Source organism: Leopardus geoffroyi, chromosome C2 (genome assembly GCF_018350155.1).
Source record: "Leopardus geoffroyi isolate Oge1 chromosome C2, O.geoffroyi_Oge1_pat1.0, whole genome shotgun sequence".
Taxonomy (NCBI): Eukaryota; Metazoa; Chordata; class Mammalia; order Carnivora; family Felidae; genus Leopardus; species Leopardus geoffroyi.
In genome coordinates, this window is record NC_059333.1 from 3,936,570 (window position 1) to 3,953,835 (window position 17,266).

At 55.9% G+C, this 17,266-nt stretch overlaps 1 protein-coding gene across 1 annotated transcript in view; it reads right to left on the reverse strand.

Annotated features, from left to right (window-relative positions):
* The window catches only part of UMODL1 (uromodulin like 1), a 74,332-nt gene that overhangs the window by 35,320 nt on the left and 21,746 nt on the right, over positions 1–17,266 (reverse strand). Inside the window, exons 10-11 of the mRNA XM_045501300.1 lie at positions 16,481–16,667; positions 941–1,195 (exon numbers count right to left, since the gene is read on the reverse strand). Of these exons, the coding sequence (XP_045357256.1) occupies positions 941–1,195; positions 16,481–16,667 (442 nt within the window). The remainder of the gene's footprint in view (positions 1–940; positions 1,196–16,480; positions 16,668–17,266) is intronic.

Genomic DNA, 17,266 nt, shown 5'->3' on the forward strand with positions numbered 1-17,266 from the left:
GCGCCGTGCCACTCTGGACCCTCGCCCATCTTCAGAGGAAACAGGTGTCCCTGTGACGTCAGCCTCGACCCTCCCCACGGCGCACCGCCTCCTGGAAGGTCAGTGCCCACCTGCGCCCGGGGAATCTGCATTCTCCGTGAGAATGCCCACCACCTCCCAGTGGCTCCTGACGCGGCCGAACTAACTCAATAGAGCCTTTAAAGGGTAGAGGCCGATGTCAGCAGAGGCCTGCTCATTCCGTCCCTCGTTTGCCCATTGCCACCGTCACCGGCGCTAAGCCCCGCACGGGACAGGCCCCCGCTGCGTCTTGCGTGCAGCTGTGTCCGTGTCAGGGAGCTTTACCGTCCCTGGCAGCCACGTCCGCAGCCAGCAGCCGGCCTAGGACACGGCTCCCGCCACCAACGTGACCGGGGCCTGCCCCACCCAGGGGCCGCCTGGCCGGGCCAGAGGGCATCGAGTCACGGGGTGGGGTGAGGTCGGCCCCCTGCAGAGCACCGCCCCCCCCGGGCCACGCCAGCTGCCCTGTTGGAGCTGAATCCCCAGCTCGAACCTATAACATGTTGGTTTAGGCGCAAGAAAACCCCTTCACGGCACCCACGTAGCGGGCACCACGGTAGCTTTTCGAGTGCGTCGCGGGGGAAGCGAGGCAGCGCCATGAGGCTTTCAGGTGATGTGAGCTGCAGTTTGGGGGAGTCACAGACTCAGCCCCGAGAACTCGGCGCGCGGAAGTCTCTCCGCGCGTGCGAATCTCTACCCTTTCTGCTGTGTTACACTTTCCGCCCCGCTTTCTCTACTTTCTCAGTCCTTCCAACCTGAACGCGGGGCTCCCCGTGGACCCTCCTCACTGCAGGTGGGAGAGCGAGCCCCCCGGACAAGATGTGATGTAGGGGCGCGAGGGGAGACCACAGGTAGCAGGCGGAGCGCGCACGCGTGCCCTTACCGGTTCTGACGGCCAGTGTGGCGGTGACATTGGCCCCGCAGCCCTGGTAGCCAGTCCGCACCACGTAGAGCTCTCCAGCCTCCAGCCCCGCCACCTCCAGGCTCCTCCCCGCGGTCCTGGCGCTCCGGAGGAGCTCCTCCCCCTTGTACACCTGCACGTGGAAAGTGCGGGGCCAGGGAGAATGTAAACGCCAAGACACCCGAAAGCTGCTGCTGGTGACGTTGAGGGTCATGTAGTCCCGGATGGGAGGGCAGTCTGTGGAAGAAAAGAACGAGGAAGATGAGGCGACACCAGAGAAGCAACGAAAAGGCGAAAAGCCAGCAGTGGTACTCCGTCAGGCCAAGATAAAACACTTCTGCACAGCAAGGGGAACCATCAGCCCGCAGGACGGGAGGAAATGTTCGCAAGTCACGTGTCCGAGAAGGGGCCAACATCCAAGGCGTAGCAAGGACGTCTACAACTCGGCAGCAAAAACGCCCCCCACAATCCAGTTAAAATGTGGGCAGAGGATCTCCGAAGAAGACGTCCACACGGCCAACAGACACAGGACAAGATGCTCAGCGTCACTGACCGTCAGGAAATGCAAATCAAAACCACACGCAGACACGAGCTCACGCCTGTCAGCGTGGCCAGTTATCAGAAGGACGAGAGAGAACGCGCTTGCCGAGGCGGACGTGCGCCGCTGGTGGGGGTGTGGTGAGCCCACGGCAGAGACGGGATGCGGATGCCTCAAAAAGTTAAAACTAGATCTACCCCACGCTTCTGGGCGTGTATTCAAACCAAAGAAACCACACTTTCTGGGAGACACCGGCACCTGCCCCCCCCCCCCCCGCCATGTTCATTGCAGCGTTATTCACAAGAACCAACACAAAAGCAACCCAAGTGTTTGCATTGTGGCCACGATGGTGCGTCAGGGGATGAACTGTGTCCTCCCCAAATTCATCTCTTGGAGCCCTAACCCCCAGCACCTCCGAATGTGACTGTGTTTGGAGATCGGGTCTTTAAAGAGGTGATTTAAAGTGAGGCCGTGAGGGTGGCCCTACTCCCATCTGACCGGTGTCCCTATGGGAAGAGATCAGGACACAGACACACACAGAGGGACCACCAGGTGAGGACACAGGAGGGGACGGCGTCTGCACACCCAGGAGAGAGGCCTCAGGAGAAGCCAGCCCTGCCCACGCCTGGATCGGGGACTTCAGTCTCCTGGACTGGGAGCGAATGGGTTTCTGTCGTTTAAGCCGCCCAGGCTGTGGTGCTCTGTTCGGGCTGCCTGAGCAGATGAACACACACGGGGTGTGCTGTTTCTGTGCTATGTTTATAAATGTGATCTCGACCCCGATTCGCAGGGCCCGAGTGTTCCGATTCACTCGCTTGTGGTCATCTGCCCAAGGACCTCCGCCGGGATCGCTCATCACTCGGAAGCTATGGCTCGGAGGGAAGCCAGAGTCACGAGCCAGGCTGGGGATCCTCGCGTGTCCCTGTCAAAAGACCTGCTTCAGGGAGCAGTACTCTAACATAACAACCAAGACCTGTTTTAATACTCAAACAGAAGTCAGTCTCTCTTTGGGAAATAGGAATTCTATAAAAAGTAGACGGCCCTTGGTCTAGTCACCATAATTTTTACATCAGAATTTGAGTTCTATAAAAAAACAAGCCATGAAGGGGCGCCTGGGTGGCTCAGTCGGTTAAGCGTCCGACTTCAGCTCAGGTCACGATCTCACGGCCCGTGAGTTCAAGCACCGCGTCGGGCTCTGGGCTGATGGCTCAGAGCCTGGAGCCTGCTTCCGATTCTGTGTCTCCCTCTCTCTCTGCCCCTCCCCCGTTCATGCTCTGTCTCTCTCTGTCTCAAAAATAAATAAACGTTAAAAAAAATTAAAAAAAAAAGGCCATGAAGGCTTTTAAAAAAATCTTTGAAAATCCAAAGTAAAGAAAAAATAATTAAAAAGTGTCTGACGTTCCCCCAAGCCCTTCACATAAGGATTCATAGGACACATGCTTTCCAATAGCATGACAAAGTCCTGTCTTTCTGGACAAATGTGTATGCCTCCTCTCAGTCAAAAATAAACGCTGGTACAATTCAGCCTGTTTTGCCTTGGCTGCCAGGAGGCTCAGAATCAAGTTTCGTGCCCCACTCTTGTCCTTCGCCCAGCCTTGCCATGTCCTGAAATCACAGAGCCCTGTGTGAGTGTGCTTCCCCACTGAGCCCCCACCGGGCCCCCAAGCAGGTGGATATAAACCACTGGACGCTCATGCCAGGTGAGCCCAGCCCTTCCTCCGCCGTCATTCTCGCCCACGATCGGTGCCCATCTCATGCCTCACTGTTCCTGGTGACTCTGCTAGGATGGGAGGTGGCGCATACTTTGAAGAAGACGCACCTGTCTTTTTCACCGAATTGTCCAGTATTTTTCTGTGCGTTTGTCACGCAAACGGACAGGGACGCAGTTTCACATCCTTCCCGATGTCGTCTTTTGTGGCAAGAAAAGGAAGATGTGATTTGGCCGGGGGGCGGCCAGGTCTTGGAGCCTGAGACTGTGGGTCTCACCCCACCTCCCCGCCACTGGAACCCTGAAATCAAAAACACGCCCCTGCAGCCCAACCTTCCAACAACCACGTGGCGGTCAGTCTGCCCCTCAGCCACAAAGGGGTCGTGGGAAAAGCAAGGAAGGGCTACCACGCCTTCTCCCCAAATCTGCTCAAAGCACAATGTTCCCACGTAGGCAGGCCACATGACTGTCCTGACAGCTCAGAGCCTGGAGCCTGCTTCGGATTGTGCGTCTCCCTCTCCCTGCCCCTCCCCTGCTTGGGCTTTTTGTCTCTCTCTAAAATAAACACACATTAAAAAAAAACAGTTTTAGGGGCGCCTGGGTGGCGCAGTCGGTTAAGCGTCCGACTTCAGCCAGGTCACGATCTCGCGGTCCGTGAGTTCGAGCCCCGCGTCGGGCTCTGGGCTGATGGCTCAGAGCCTGGAGTCCGTTTCCGATTCTGTGTCTCCCTCTCTCTCTGCCCCTCCCCCGTTCATGCTCTGTCTCTCTCTGTCCCAAAAATAAATAAACGTTGAAAAAAAAAAAAAACAAAAACAAAGACAAAAACAAAAAAAACAGTTTTAATAAAATTTTTAAAAAAATGAAAAAGGCTGTCGCTACATCTGTGAAATGACCTGATGAATGGGGCACAGGAAGAGTCTAGAAGGTACCGGGCTGGCCGGAGATTCAGTCACTCTTCAGTTAAGATGCTGTCGGTCCCTAGGTCCCTGGGCCAAGAAGCTGCCGACCCGGCCATTATGAATGCTGTGAAACCTTCCGTGCTGCCGTGGGTCCAATGTTCCCGCCGCTGAGAGAGTCTGGGGGCCTGAGGAGCCCCCTCCCCGGGGGTAATGAACGCCACCACAAGCACTCACGTGGCTCTTTCTCCCATTGAACACCCAGAGCTATTTGCACTTGTCCACATTCAACCATTTTTGACCAACTACCGTGGTAACTTCGCGTGGTTCGACGTTCATCGAACATCACTGCACGCTCAGCTTCACCACCGACACTGATGGAAACGACGCTGAATGAAAGCCCACTGCCGTGCCAGACACGCGCGCCCGAATGACCAAGCCAGCGTGGCCCACGTCCAGGGACTTGGACCGTGGGGACGCTCATGGGGAGCTCTGAGCTCCCTCTCCCACGACACCGGTCATGCCGCCGTGCGAGCTGTCAGTGATGCGGGTACAGCCAGCATTTGCCGAGTGCCGTGGGCACCAGGCAGGTTTTCCCGTTTAGTCCTTCCAACAACGCTACATGATGACTCTACTGGGATCCCATGCTACAGAGGACAAAACTGAGGCCCGGAAAGGTCAAGGAGGCAGTCAACGGCAACACTGTCCAACAAGTAACGACGACGTTCTCTTGCTGTCTATCCCACCTGGGTGTTATACTGCATAGTGACCTCCCAGGACAGCAGGTCCTAATCCCCAGAACCTAGAAATGCCACCTTCTTTGGGAAAAGGGTCTTTGCAGGTGAGAGCAAGTTGGGGATCTTGAGATGAGATTATCCTGGATCACCAGGGCTGACGCCAAATGCCGTCACCAGACTCCCGTCCTCCAGGTCCGCCAGATGCGTGAGAGGGTCAGCGGCTGTGGTTTTAGGCACCTCGTCTGTGGCTCTTTGCCACAGCCATCCAGGAGGTGGCCTCTTCTTAAACCGCTTTTCCAGGCCACTGCCGGCTGGACAGTGCTGCTTATGGGAAGCTTCCTATATGCTTTGCTGCACATCTCACAGTCGAAGGCTGATCGCACCTCCCTAGGACAGACCCGGAGCTGTTTCAAATGGAAACGGTCCTTCTACCCCCTCCCTCTGTCTTCCCAATAACTTGGGTTCTTGTCCCTCACTAGCAGGACACCTTCCCATCACCCTAGAGCTTTCCAACACTCCTCTGAAAATGTGGCCCCAGAACACAATGCCCAATTCTTGACTCTGCGTGATCCGAGGGTACCGTTGCCCTCACGTCTTCGCCATCCTACAGCCGTGAGCCAGATCTGGAACCTGACGTTTGTCCCGGTGACACAGCAGATTCCCTGCGTCCCCGGGTCTGGAACCGCGTTTCTTCTGGGCAACCCTGACCCATCTCTGGAGAAGCAGATCGGGTGGTACCGGGAACGCCCCCTTTCCCATGATCCCCCAGGGTCCACCTCTGTTCCTCTTCTCCCTCCAGCCTGCCAGCTTGCCACCTGAAAAGGTGTCACCCTGTGAAGGTGGAAATGCGGAGGACTCCAGCCAAGATGCTGAGCGCCCGGTTATCGGAAGCCTGGCCGCCAATGAGGAACGCTGGCGTCCGTGAACCTGAAAGGCTGCTTCTCGCCAGCCCCGGCCGCCTCTCCAGCCAGCAGCCCTGCGCTGGCCAGGCCACAGGTTGGCGAGACGTTTCTTCATGGAGCTGAACAGCTGTGAGGCACCAGCTGGGAAGGAGACAGTGTGGGAGGGAGTTTGGGGGACCCTGAATACAGTTCCACCTGGTCCCGAAAACAGATCGTGTTCCCGCAAGAGAAGCAGGCACCGCGAGGTTATTTCTGATGGCTCTTGCTTTGTGCAAGAATCCAGCCGCCCGTCGCGTCACTCACTGGATGACTAATTTCACAGGAACAGCATCGGGGATTCGTGCCGTATTTTCCACGGGTCTGTACCTCCAAACCATTCCAGTAGACTGCTCATTTATATCAGCGTCTAAATGGAAAACATATGCCGCTTCCCTGAGCGATGTGCAGTTGGGATTCACTCCGCCTTCCCGGTCTGGAAACGCCGCCTGTGTCTCTCCTGCCCTGCGAGAGGTGAGGTCAGGGCGGTGCCGAGTTTTTCCCACTTGTGTTTCGCTCTCGAGCGGCCCTTGATCTCGAGGGAATCTTGTCGCTCACGGCATCGAACAGCCTGGCAGAGTCTGGCTGACGGCATCCCTCACGGTGAGTGGGATCTGCTGTCTTTTCAGGTTACTAGCCAGAGGATTTTCGGTGACCGTATTCCAACCTTCTGTGCTCGCCGAAGGACAGGATTCTCCCCCGGAGGCCACAGTACAGGAGACAGAGGATGGTCTGCGGGAGGCTCTGTGCGAGGCTTAGCGGGCACATTTGCGCGTGGAGGGTGGTGCTGATGTCGAATCAGACCCCAGAGTCGGGAAGCACAGCAGAGGAGCGTTTTGTGGCCGGAAGTGAAGCTGGCAGGTGCATTTTTTTTTTAACATCCGGGGACCCGAGGAATAGTCACCCCCTAATAAACACTTGCTGAGTGCCTCCTGTTTGCCAAGCACAGGGATGCACTGGCAGTGACCAGGAAACGAGCCTCCCGGCCCCGTGGCATTTCATCTGCCACGAGATGGAACATTCCAGTGGGAGAGGACTGCACACCGCCCGCTCCTTGAGGGGTGTTGGGGACCAGCCCCCTCCCCAGCAGGGGCTCACAGCCTCTGCCCCTTACCCACAGCAGAGCGGGAAGAGTCAGTAAATAAAAACCTTCAATTATCACCCCAGTCTGGCCCTGCATCAGCAAAGAAAAATCCCACCGCCCTAGAGTGCTGGTCCACTCCTGACCCTACACACGGGGACACGGCCAGTGGGATGCCCCGTGGCGGCTCTGGGTCAGGAACAGATCATTCAAAATCGGAGAGGTGTCCTCCAGCCAGAACACTGCTAGGAAAGGTCGCCTCGGGTGACAGACGGGGACCGGGTTGTCCGTGAGAACCAGCTTTGAGACCTTGTGCCAATGGTCACCTTCCTTTACCTGGACTTTCTCTTCTGAAAGTAAGTGTGATAGGGGCAGGTGCCTCCTGGGGGCGCTCTACAGGTTAACCGAGGTGAGACCATAAGGAGCTTATTACAAAGCCAGGGTGAGTTAAGTGCTAAGCAGCTCTTGGCCGTGTTATTATTATGAGCAAAGGGAGGGACCTCACTGTGATGCTCCTTTAAAGGGGAAAGGGCATTGAATTATATTGCCAATCAATTCATGCTCAGTGATAACAACACTCTCCTTAACCACTTCGCAGAGTCAGTGGAAGTTCTGGTCTGCAGAGCAGAATGTTGGGAGCAAACTAAGTGCCCCCCCATGAGGAAGATTGCCCAGAGCCTCCTATCATTGCTGCGGAAGGTGATCACAGGGGTCCCCGCTTCTCCGCGGGGGGGGACATCTCAAGAGCCCCAGCGGATGCCTGAGCCACGGATGGCACGGCACCCTCTCACATACTCTGTGCTCTCCTGCATACGTCCCTGTGATAAAACTCAACTTTTAAGTCAGGCACGGGGAGAGAGTAGCGACAATAACAACAAAATAGAATCATAACAATATTCTGTAACGAAAGTTATGTGAACCCAGCCATCGGAAACCATACTCGTGAAGACCGGTTTGCGTCCTGGAAAACTCTCCGTGACAGGATGGTGAGTGAGGGAAGCCAGGCACAAAACCGCATTGACGGCAGGATTTAAACAGCGCCAAAAACCCGGGAGTGACCAAGAAGACAGAAACAGTTGCTGGGGCACCGACACCAGCGTTTGCCCTTCCTCTGTAGGTACAAGCTATTAAAGTAACACATCAGGTTCTGGGAGGAAGGACGGGACCGCGTGCGGTGGGCCAAGTCCAAAGCGAAGGTGCCAAGCCCGTCACAGCCCGTCCTGCACCCTCCTCTCCTGCCAGCCCCTGCCTGCAGTTCGTGCCCGGTCGCGAGGCCTGGTGTCGCCCGCTGACGTGTGTCCCCAGCGCGCCCGCTGTCCCCCGCCAGCCGCTGCCCCCACGTACCCCGCTTTGCACCCTGCCCAGCTCAGTTACAGCAGGGTCAGCCGCTGCACGTGGTGGGAAAGCCCACGGAACGGGGCTGGGCCCACAGGTGTCCCCCTCACGTGGAGAACGTCTGAGCCACCTCAGGCCCAGGCTCCTTCGCTGTCTGTGCTCCTCCGTCCCGAGGGTCTATCCTCAAAGTCACCACGTGTTCACCACGTGAACACGGCCTTGGCCATCTTAGTCCCAGGCCCACCCTGGTCTCAGCGGGGCCGGTGCCCTCACGCAGTCTTCCCAACCCCCCTGGAAACTTCTGCTATATCTCATTGGCTAAGGTGAGTCATGGGCCACCCTACCTGCAAAGGAGGTAGGGAAAAGTGGTCTTTGTGGCTGGGCACACATCCACACAAAGCTCACTCCAAGTGCTGTCACTAAGGAAGGAGAGACCGGGCTTGGGGTCTGCCACGACCCCTCTGGTCTATTCTCTGCCCAACAGCAGAGCACGCCTGAACACAGGTGCAGTCATATCGTCCCATCTGCCGCTGAGCGCCCTCCAGAGTCTGGTCTGACTCCAAGGACAGACAGCAACGTCCTGCTTGCTCCTGAAGCCATAGGATCGGGACCTCACGTATCATGGAAGAAAGGGGCACCACCTGTGGAGTATGAAGGAGTCTTGCCAAAACAGGGTCAAACCTGAATCTGAATCCGATGGTGCGTCTACATCAGGGGTTCGTACCCTGGACGGGGATCATAGGCAGACATCAGGGCTCCAAGAATGTAGGTGAGACAAAGAATCTTTATTTTTGCTAGCGTCTAATTAAAATGCAGCCTTTCCTGGGGCACCTGGGTGGCTCAGTTGGTTAAGCATCTGATTTCGGCTCAGGTCACGATCTCGTGGTTCGTGAGTTCGAGCCCCGTGTCGGGCTCTGTGCTGACAGCTCAGAGCCTGGAGCCTGCTTCGGATTCTGTGTCTCCCTCTCTCTGCCCCTCCCCTGCTTGTGCTCTGTCTCTCTCTCTCTCTCTCAAAAATAAGTAAACATTTTTTAAATAAGATAAAATAAAATAATAAAAGATAAGATAAAATAACAAAATAAAATAAAATAAGATAAAATTAAATTAAATTAAGTTAAAATAAAATAAAATAAAATAAAATAAAATAAAATAAAATAAAATGTAGTCCTTCCTTCGGTCGAGGCTCTGGTACCCACAGAAACCACAGAAGCCGCCTACCACAGCACAGTCTGGCACTTTTCTAGCATCCTCTGGGCTCCTCATTTCAACGGTTAAACTGCACGATTTAATCAGTACACAAGGCTGTGTATAGCTTCCGACTCAGTTTGGGTTCTCCCAGAAGCAGGACCTGAGACAAGGACTCCTAAGCAGCTACTTTGGGAAGCTGGAGCAGGAGAGTGGGGACACAGGGAAAGGAAGGTGACAGGGAAGTGTCTTCTACGGAGGCGGTTCCAGAATAGACAACCACCTGACTCCCTCGGGAATCTCCGAGACGAGAGGCCACAGGCGTGCCCCTCCTGTGAAGGCTTCCGGTGGGGAGACAGAGCGGCCACGCCCAGCAATGGACAGGGGACCCAAGGGATGGGAGGGGACAGTGTGGCTTCGGACAGCTGTGTCACCATTCGGGGTCATAAGATTTTGATAACTGTGTCTCCGTATGGTCAGTTTGCCTCGTCATCCTGTGCATTTGATGCACCTGGGCACATTTTGTGACGGGATCCACTGGCCTCACCAAATGCTCAGGGATCCGGGCACCATTAAAGGGAGAACCAGCTGTGGTTTAGAAAATTCAGAGGAGGGGACAAGTCGTGGCAGCTCCTCCCGGATGCCACTCGGCAGATCCCAGCTTAGGGGAAACTCAGCTGGGCAAAGGGACCAGAGAGGTGGACCCCAGAGAGGTGGAGGGGAAACCCCAGATTGCACCTCAAACAGACTGTTAAAGAATGATGGGGAGAATGACGGGGCATCAGAAATCTCAACAGCCTGGATGTTTGATACTAAGGAACTCCTGTTTCGTTTTTGTTTTTGTAATGTTTATTTATTTTTGAGGGAGACAGCGAGCGAGCATAAGCAGGGGAGAGGCAGAGAGAGGAGGAGGGAGAGAGAGAATCCCAAGCAGGCTCTGCACCATCAGCACAGAGCCTGATGCGGGGCTTGAGCCCACACACTGTTAGATCATGTCCTGAGTTGAAATCAAGAGTCGGACGCTTAACTGACTGAGCCACCCAGGGGCCCCTTGTTTTGGTTTTTTTAAGGATGATATGAGATGGTATTTGGGTGTTTTTTAAAATCTCTCACTCTTGGGGCACCGGGGTGGCTCCGTCGGTTGAGCATCAGACTTCGGCTCAGGTCATGATCTCGCGGTCCGTGAGTTTGAGCCCCATGTCCGGCTCTGCTGACAGCTCGGAGCCTGCTTCGGATTCTGTGTCTCCCTCTCTCTCTGTTCCTCCCCTGCATGCACTCTGTCTCTCTCAAAAATAAATGAGACATTTAAAAAAATTAAAAAGCATCTCTTACTCTCATCTCCTAGAGATACATCCTGGAGCAGTGACAGATGAAGTGATATGGTGGAGAGGGTTCCGGATAATGGGGTGGGGGTGAGCGGCCGATAGGGACAGAGACGGAGCAGAAAGGGTCCCAGGGGAACAGCAGATTTTCATCACACTCCTCTCTGTGCTCGTACCTGTCTACAAGTTTCCAGAATAAAGACTGAAGAATCTGCATGGCCTTACCACACCGGCACAAGGTCCTGCCCCCTTGTCCCCAACCCCTCCACTGCGCCCCATCCCCACCACTTCCATGTTCCTGGACTCCACCGTGCACGTGCCTCTGCTGGGGCCTGGCCTCACCCTGGGTCTGAGTTTCCTGGAGCTGCTATAATGAATGAGCACAAACGTGGTGCTTGCAAGAGAAATCCACTCTTAGGTTCCGAGGTCAGAAGTCTAAGATGCGGGGGTGGACAGGACTGTGTTTTTCTGGAGAATCCAGGGGAGTCTCCCTCGAACATCTCCTCTCCCTGGCTCTGCCCCCCTCCTATAAGGACCCTGTGGCGACTCTGCCCTTACAAATGATCCAAGATCGCCCCCCCAACCTCAAGACCCTTAGCTAATCCCATCTGCAAAGTCTCTTCTGCTGGGTAAGGGACAGGATCACAGGCCCTGGGTCAGGATGCAGACATCTTTGGGGTTTATCATTCAGTCACACATCCTCCTTGCCAGCTTACCCCCGACTGCACTCTGGTCTCTGCCTAAAGGTCATCCTGTCCAGGGGCCTGCCCTGGCCACAGCAACCTGAGACTGCCCTCCCCCCCCCACCCCCTGCAGGCCTCACCTCACCCATCACTCTCCTTAGTCTCAGTAGCTGAACCACTTCCCCACCTTTGGTATTTGTCCACACCTGTGTCATCTTCCCTACTGAAATGGGAGCCAAGGCAGCAAGGGCTCTTGGGCACTGAAGGGTCCATTAGAAGAGTACCTGGTGAATAGCAGACACTCATTAGAGTGTGCCGCACAGGGGAATGGATGAATGGATAGATGGTGGATGGATGGTGGATGGGTGGATGGTGGATGGATGGTGGATAGATGGATGAATGGATGGTTGGAGGATGGATGGTGGATGGGTGGATGGAAGGATGATGGATGGATGATGGTGGATGGATGGATGGATGAATGCGATAGATGAATGGATGGATGGATGGCTGGAGGATGGATGGATGGATGAATGGATGGATGGATGGATGAATAGATGGATGGATGAATGGATACATAGATGGATGGATGGATGGGATAGATGAATGGATGGATGGATGGATGGCTGGAGGATGGATGGTGGATGGGTGGATGGAAGGATGATGGATGGATGATGGTGGATGGATGGATGGATGGATGAATGCGATAGATGAATGGATGGATGGATGGATGGAGGATGGATGGTGGATGGATGGATGAATGGATGGATGGATGGATGGATGAATAGATGGATGGATGAATGGATAGATAGATGGATGGATGGATGGGATAGATGAATGGATGGATGGATGGCTGGAGGATGGATGGTGGATGGGTGGATGGAAGGATGATGGATGGATGATGGTGGATGGATGGATGGATGGATGGATGCGATAGATGAATGGATGGATGGATGGATGGATGGATGGAGGATGGATGAATGGATAGATGGTGGATGGAGGATGGATGGATGATGGATGGATGCGATAGATGAATGGATGGATGGATGGATGGATGGAGGATGGATGAATGGATAGATGGTGGATGGAGGATGGATGGATGATGGATGGATGGATGGATGGATGATGGATGGATGGATGGATGATGGTGGATGGATGGATGGATGGATGCGATAGATGAATGGATGGATGGATGGATGGAGGATGGATGAATAGATGGATGGATGAATGGATAGATGGTGGATGGAGGATGGATGGATGATGGATGGATGGATGGATGGATGGTGGATGGATGGATGGATGAGTAGATGGATGAATGGATAGATGGTAGATGGATGGAATGGATGAATGGATGGATGGATGGTTGGAGGATGGATGGATGAATGGATGGATGGATGGTTGGAGGATGGATGGCAGATAGATGGATGGATGGATGGATGAATAGATGGATGGGATGGATGGATGGATGGATGGTGGGTGGATGGATGGATGAGTAGATGGATGGATGAATGGATAGATGGTAGATGGATGGAATGGATGAATGGATGGATGGATGGTTGGAGGATGGATGGCAGATAGATGGATGGATGGATGGATGAATAGATGGATGGGATGGATGGATGAATGGATGATGGATGGATGGTGGATGGATGGTGGATAGATGGATGAATGGATGGTTGGAGGATGGATGGTGGATGGATGGATGGTTGGAGGATGGATGGTGAATGGATGGATGAATGAATCGATGAATGGATGGTTAGAGGATGGATGAATGGATAGATGGATGAATGGATAGATGGATGGGTGAATGAATGGATGGATGGGTGGATGGATGGGTGGGTGGATGGATGGATGAACGAAGGCTAACCTGACCCTCACCACCCTCCATGCAAGCTGCAGTTCCAGCTGCTCATCTCCGGTCACCATCCCAGCTGCCCACCGGGCACCTGCACCTGCTGCCTCGCCACCTACAGACAGCCCAGCAGGCTCCAGCTCCGTGCCCCACCCCCACCCCGAGCCACACAGCAGAGTAGCTGCAGGTGACCATCACCCCCAGCTGGGGAAGCCCTGCGGGGAGTGGGAAAAGACATTCCCAGGGTGGCCTCCCAGAGTAGGAAGGCTCGAAGTGGGTCCCAAAGCTTCAGGAATAGGCCAGGGTCTCTCCCCACCAGCACACGAATGTATGTTGGTGTCTCCCATCTTTTCAAAAGCCCCTCCTGAGAGTCATGCCTCCTCCAGGTCGGCCTGGTTTCTCTGAGCCCCTTCGTGGTGCACATCTGGGAAGGATGCTTCATTCTTCCCTGCCGTGCCTCCTGCCTCCCCCTGGCTATTTGTCTGCACCTGCTCTGGCACGGACCCCTAAATAACAGTGTCCCTCGGCCAAGACCCCCATCCCTTCTCCCAATCCTGGCCGTATTGTGCCACCTGGATGCCGACGCCCTGGAGTTACACCTGCAGCGTGGCCCCCTCGGGGTTCCCGCACCAAACACCCAGCTCGGTCAGCACCTGGCATGGGTCCTCAATTTCACCTCCATCTCAATTTAAACTATTATCATCAGTGCGAATAACCGTAGCCTTTTTGGACTCACTTGGGGATCCCCACCTGTTCGTGGTTTAACCTGCACAACAGTTGCTGCCTTCTCCCCTCTTCTTGCCCTGCATCGAATTAATCCGTAAGTCTCAAGTGCTTGTCTCCATGGGTGCCTTGATCCCGCCTCTCCCCACCGCCTTCCGCCATGCAGATCCCGGCTCTCTGGTGACCGACTCCACAGCACTTTCAAAACACAGCCACTTCTTACTAGAACACCCAGCACCTGTCACTCCCCTGACCCACCTGGACCAGAGCTAGGTGCCTGCTTATTGGTGTCACCTGGGTTGACCGTGCAGTTACAGGGACAGTCCAGGTCCTTCCCGTGGGCCCATTTAAGTGTTGATCATGCCTCTACGCTCTCAGAAGGGTCCCGGTTTACACAATAAGCTATACAGGCATCTTCTTACATGCTGTGCCTGGCACGCATCTGGCCGTGTTCTCTACTGAGTCTCCCGAGAGCAAAGGCTGAGACCTTTCTGCACGCGCACCCAGCAGGGTGAACGCACGTAAAGGAACACTCACTCCATCGAAGGGCGGATGGCCCGCTCTGAGACCAGGTACGCTGGAAGGAACTGACTCTCCCCTGGGCATAAACCAGCCTTTTCCTCCGTGCACGACCAGAGGGGCTCTGTGGCCTATGGGCCCTCTAGGCTGGAAAGGTTCCTTAGGCCATGCCTTCCCCAGCTGGGAGGGCCGGGAGGCTCACCCCCATTCATGCAGCTCAGCTTCTGGGGTGATGAGGTCAGCGGCTAGGGGTGACTGGTGCACTGCTACAAGCCCTCCACGTTCAAACGCTGCTCCTCCCTGGAGGAGGCATCGACTTCATCCAAGAAGCACCCACTGACATCTATTGACAAGCAGAACAGGGGGGACACTCGTCACAGCCATGACCACTCGGTCTCTCACGTTAACCTCCAGACGGGTGTCCCATGGGCTGAAGAAGGGAGTCCCCACGTTAACCTCCAGATGGGAGTCCCATGGGGAGGGGTCCCGGGGTCACTTCTGGAGCCCTGTCCTAGACAGCCCCGGGGCCCACCAGGCGCCTTCATCCAAGCAGGTGGCCCGTGTGTCAGGCATGTGGCAAGTTCCCCTTGCAGGGACACCTGTGTCCAGGTGGTTGCTGCTGCCTGAGAGAAGCGCTTTGGGGCTGTGTCGTCTGAAGGGTCATGAGTGATGGGGTCCCAGCCTCCTGCCCAAGGACAAACTTCGTACACGAGCAGTTTTCTGGACCAGAAAGGAGCCACTGCTTCCGGCATTCAGAAGGCACCTGCCACTCTCCCGTCGGCCAGTCTCATGGAACAGCGGCTCAGACGAGGATACCCACTCGATCCCGGAGCAGCCAGGACAAAGGGGGACAGAGCGAGGCCGCTTCACATTCCACCCAAGCCAGATGGGAAACACGGACCACCGAGTCACCTGCGGAACACCACCCCACTCCCTTGGCCAAATGAGTGACTGTTCGCTCTTGACCAATCACGGCTTCTCTCGGTGTTGGCGTCCGCCTCCCTCTAGACGAGATGTACGGAGAATGTCCAGCCTAGACCAAGCCCCCCTTCGTTAGTCTCTCCCCACACTGTCCTCTAGTGGACTCTCTCTGACCCCCTACGGGACGGCCCCGAGTTCCTTGCTCTGTGCCTTATCTCGCGGCCTGGAGTCGCAAACCCTGTATGCACACTACAGGTGCCTCCCGTGGTCTGTGACCGAGGGCCCTGCCGGAGCGGACAACACAGGCTCTTCTCCTATTGGCACGGCTCGGCTCAGTCTTCAAGAACATCTGTGGGTATCGAAGGGAGTAGAATGCAATCGCCAGAGTTTTCGGCGGCCTCCAGACCCTGGCGCACCCCCCTTAGGGCGGCCCTCGGTGTCACAGAAGCTGCAACGGCAAGAGCAGCCATCGCCCCGCAGCTGGGGAGCAGCAGGGGCAGCTGCCTCCCGCGGGCGGGAACATTCCACGGGGCTCAGCCTTCCGCTCACATGCCATCCACGGCTGCTTCCGGGCCACGAGGGCAGAGCTGAGCCGTGGAGACGGAAGCCACGTGGCCCGCAGCCCAAAACATTTACTGTGTGGCCCTTTCCAGAAAATGTTTGCCGACCCCTGACACAGACCCCTCCCACACACAAGAAGAAATACAGACAGTTTCTTCCAGAAACAAGACCACCTCTGTGTGCTTCACCAAGTTCGGTTTTGCACAGTTGTCCTGGATGGGCCTCCCAAGGCAAGAGGGACGGTGAGGGAGCCGAGAGCTGACGGAACAGGTTGGGGTTCATCTGTTCTGGGATTTGCTGACCGGCACTGGGGTGTTAGGACCCTGGGCGGTGTGGGGGAGACACGGGGGGCGGAGGGCAGAGCGAGGGCGAAACCCTCCTGGAACCCGCACTTTGGAGCTCGGAGTTTAAACCCGGTTTGAGCCAGGATGAGCTGAACGCAGGTCGGACCACCCCCCACCTGCTGGACTGTCATCCCTGCAGCCCCGCCCCCCGCCACGGCCACCAAGGAGAGGAAAGGCAGCACCTTGCACCCGGATGTCGATCACTTCGTAGACGCGCTGCACGATGCTGTGTAGCGTCGCGGAGACGTTGGCCACGGGCACGGGCCACGGTAGGCCCAGCAGGAGCTGTGACACCGTGGTCGAGGGGTCCCCACTGGCCGACTGCAGGTGGTGGACGGAGGGGTGCAGCGGCTGCAAGGCACTGGTGACCTGTGGAGCCAGAGTCAGAGCGTCACTCAGTGGACAGACGGGGAGACTGAGGCCAGGAGGGGTGCAGACCAAATGTATACACACACACGCACACACACACACACACCACGCTGCTCTGCAGAAAAGACCCTTTGCAACATTTCTACATCTGTCATCACCCCAGCAGACGTCCTGCAAACCAGACCCTAAATACTTTTATGACACGGTTGTCATGGCTCGAATCGTGTCCCGTTCAAAAACCCCGGGGTTGAAGTCCTAACCCCCAAACCTCAGAACGTGACCATATCTGGAAGTAGGGTCATTGCCGATGTGATTACTGATGACGAGGTCGTTGGGGTGGCCCTTTGTCCAGTTCGACCGGTGTCCTGGACACAGAGATGGACTCTGCAGGCCCGGGAGGGAGGGGTCTGGGACGGACCCTTCCCTCACGGTGCTCGGCAGGAGCCAGCCCTGCCCGCACCTCCGTGCCGGCCTCCCGGCCTCCAGAATGAGCGGGGGGACGCGTGTGCTGTGTGGGCCCCACCTGTGTCACAGCCGCCCCACGGGAAACATTGACCCCAGGCCCCCCAGCCCCACCCGTGCCCCGAATCAGGCGCGGA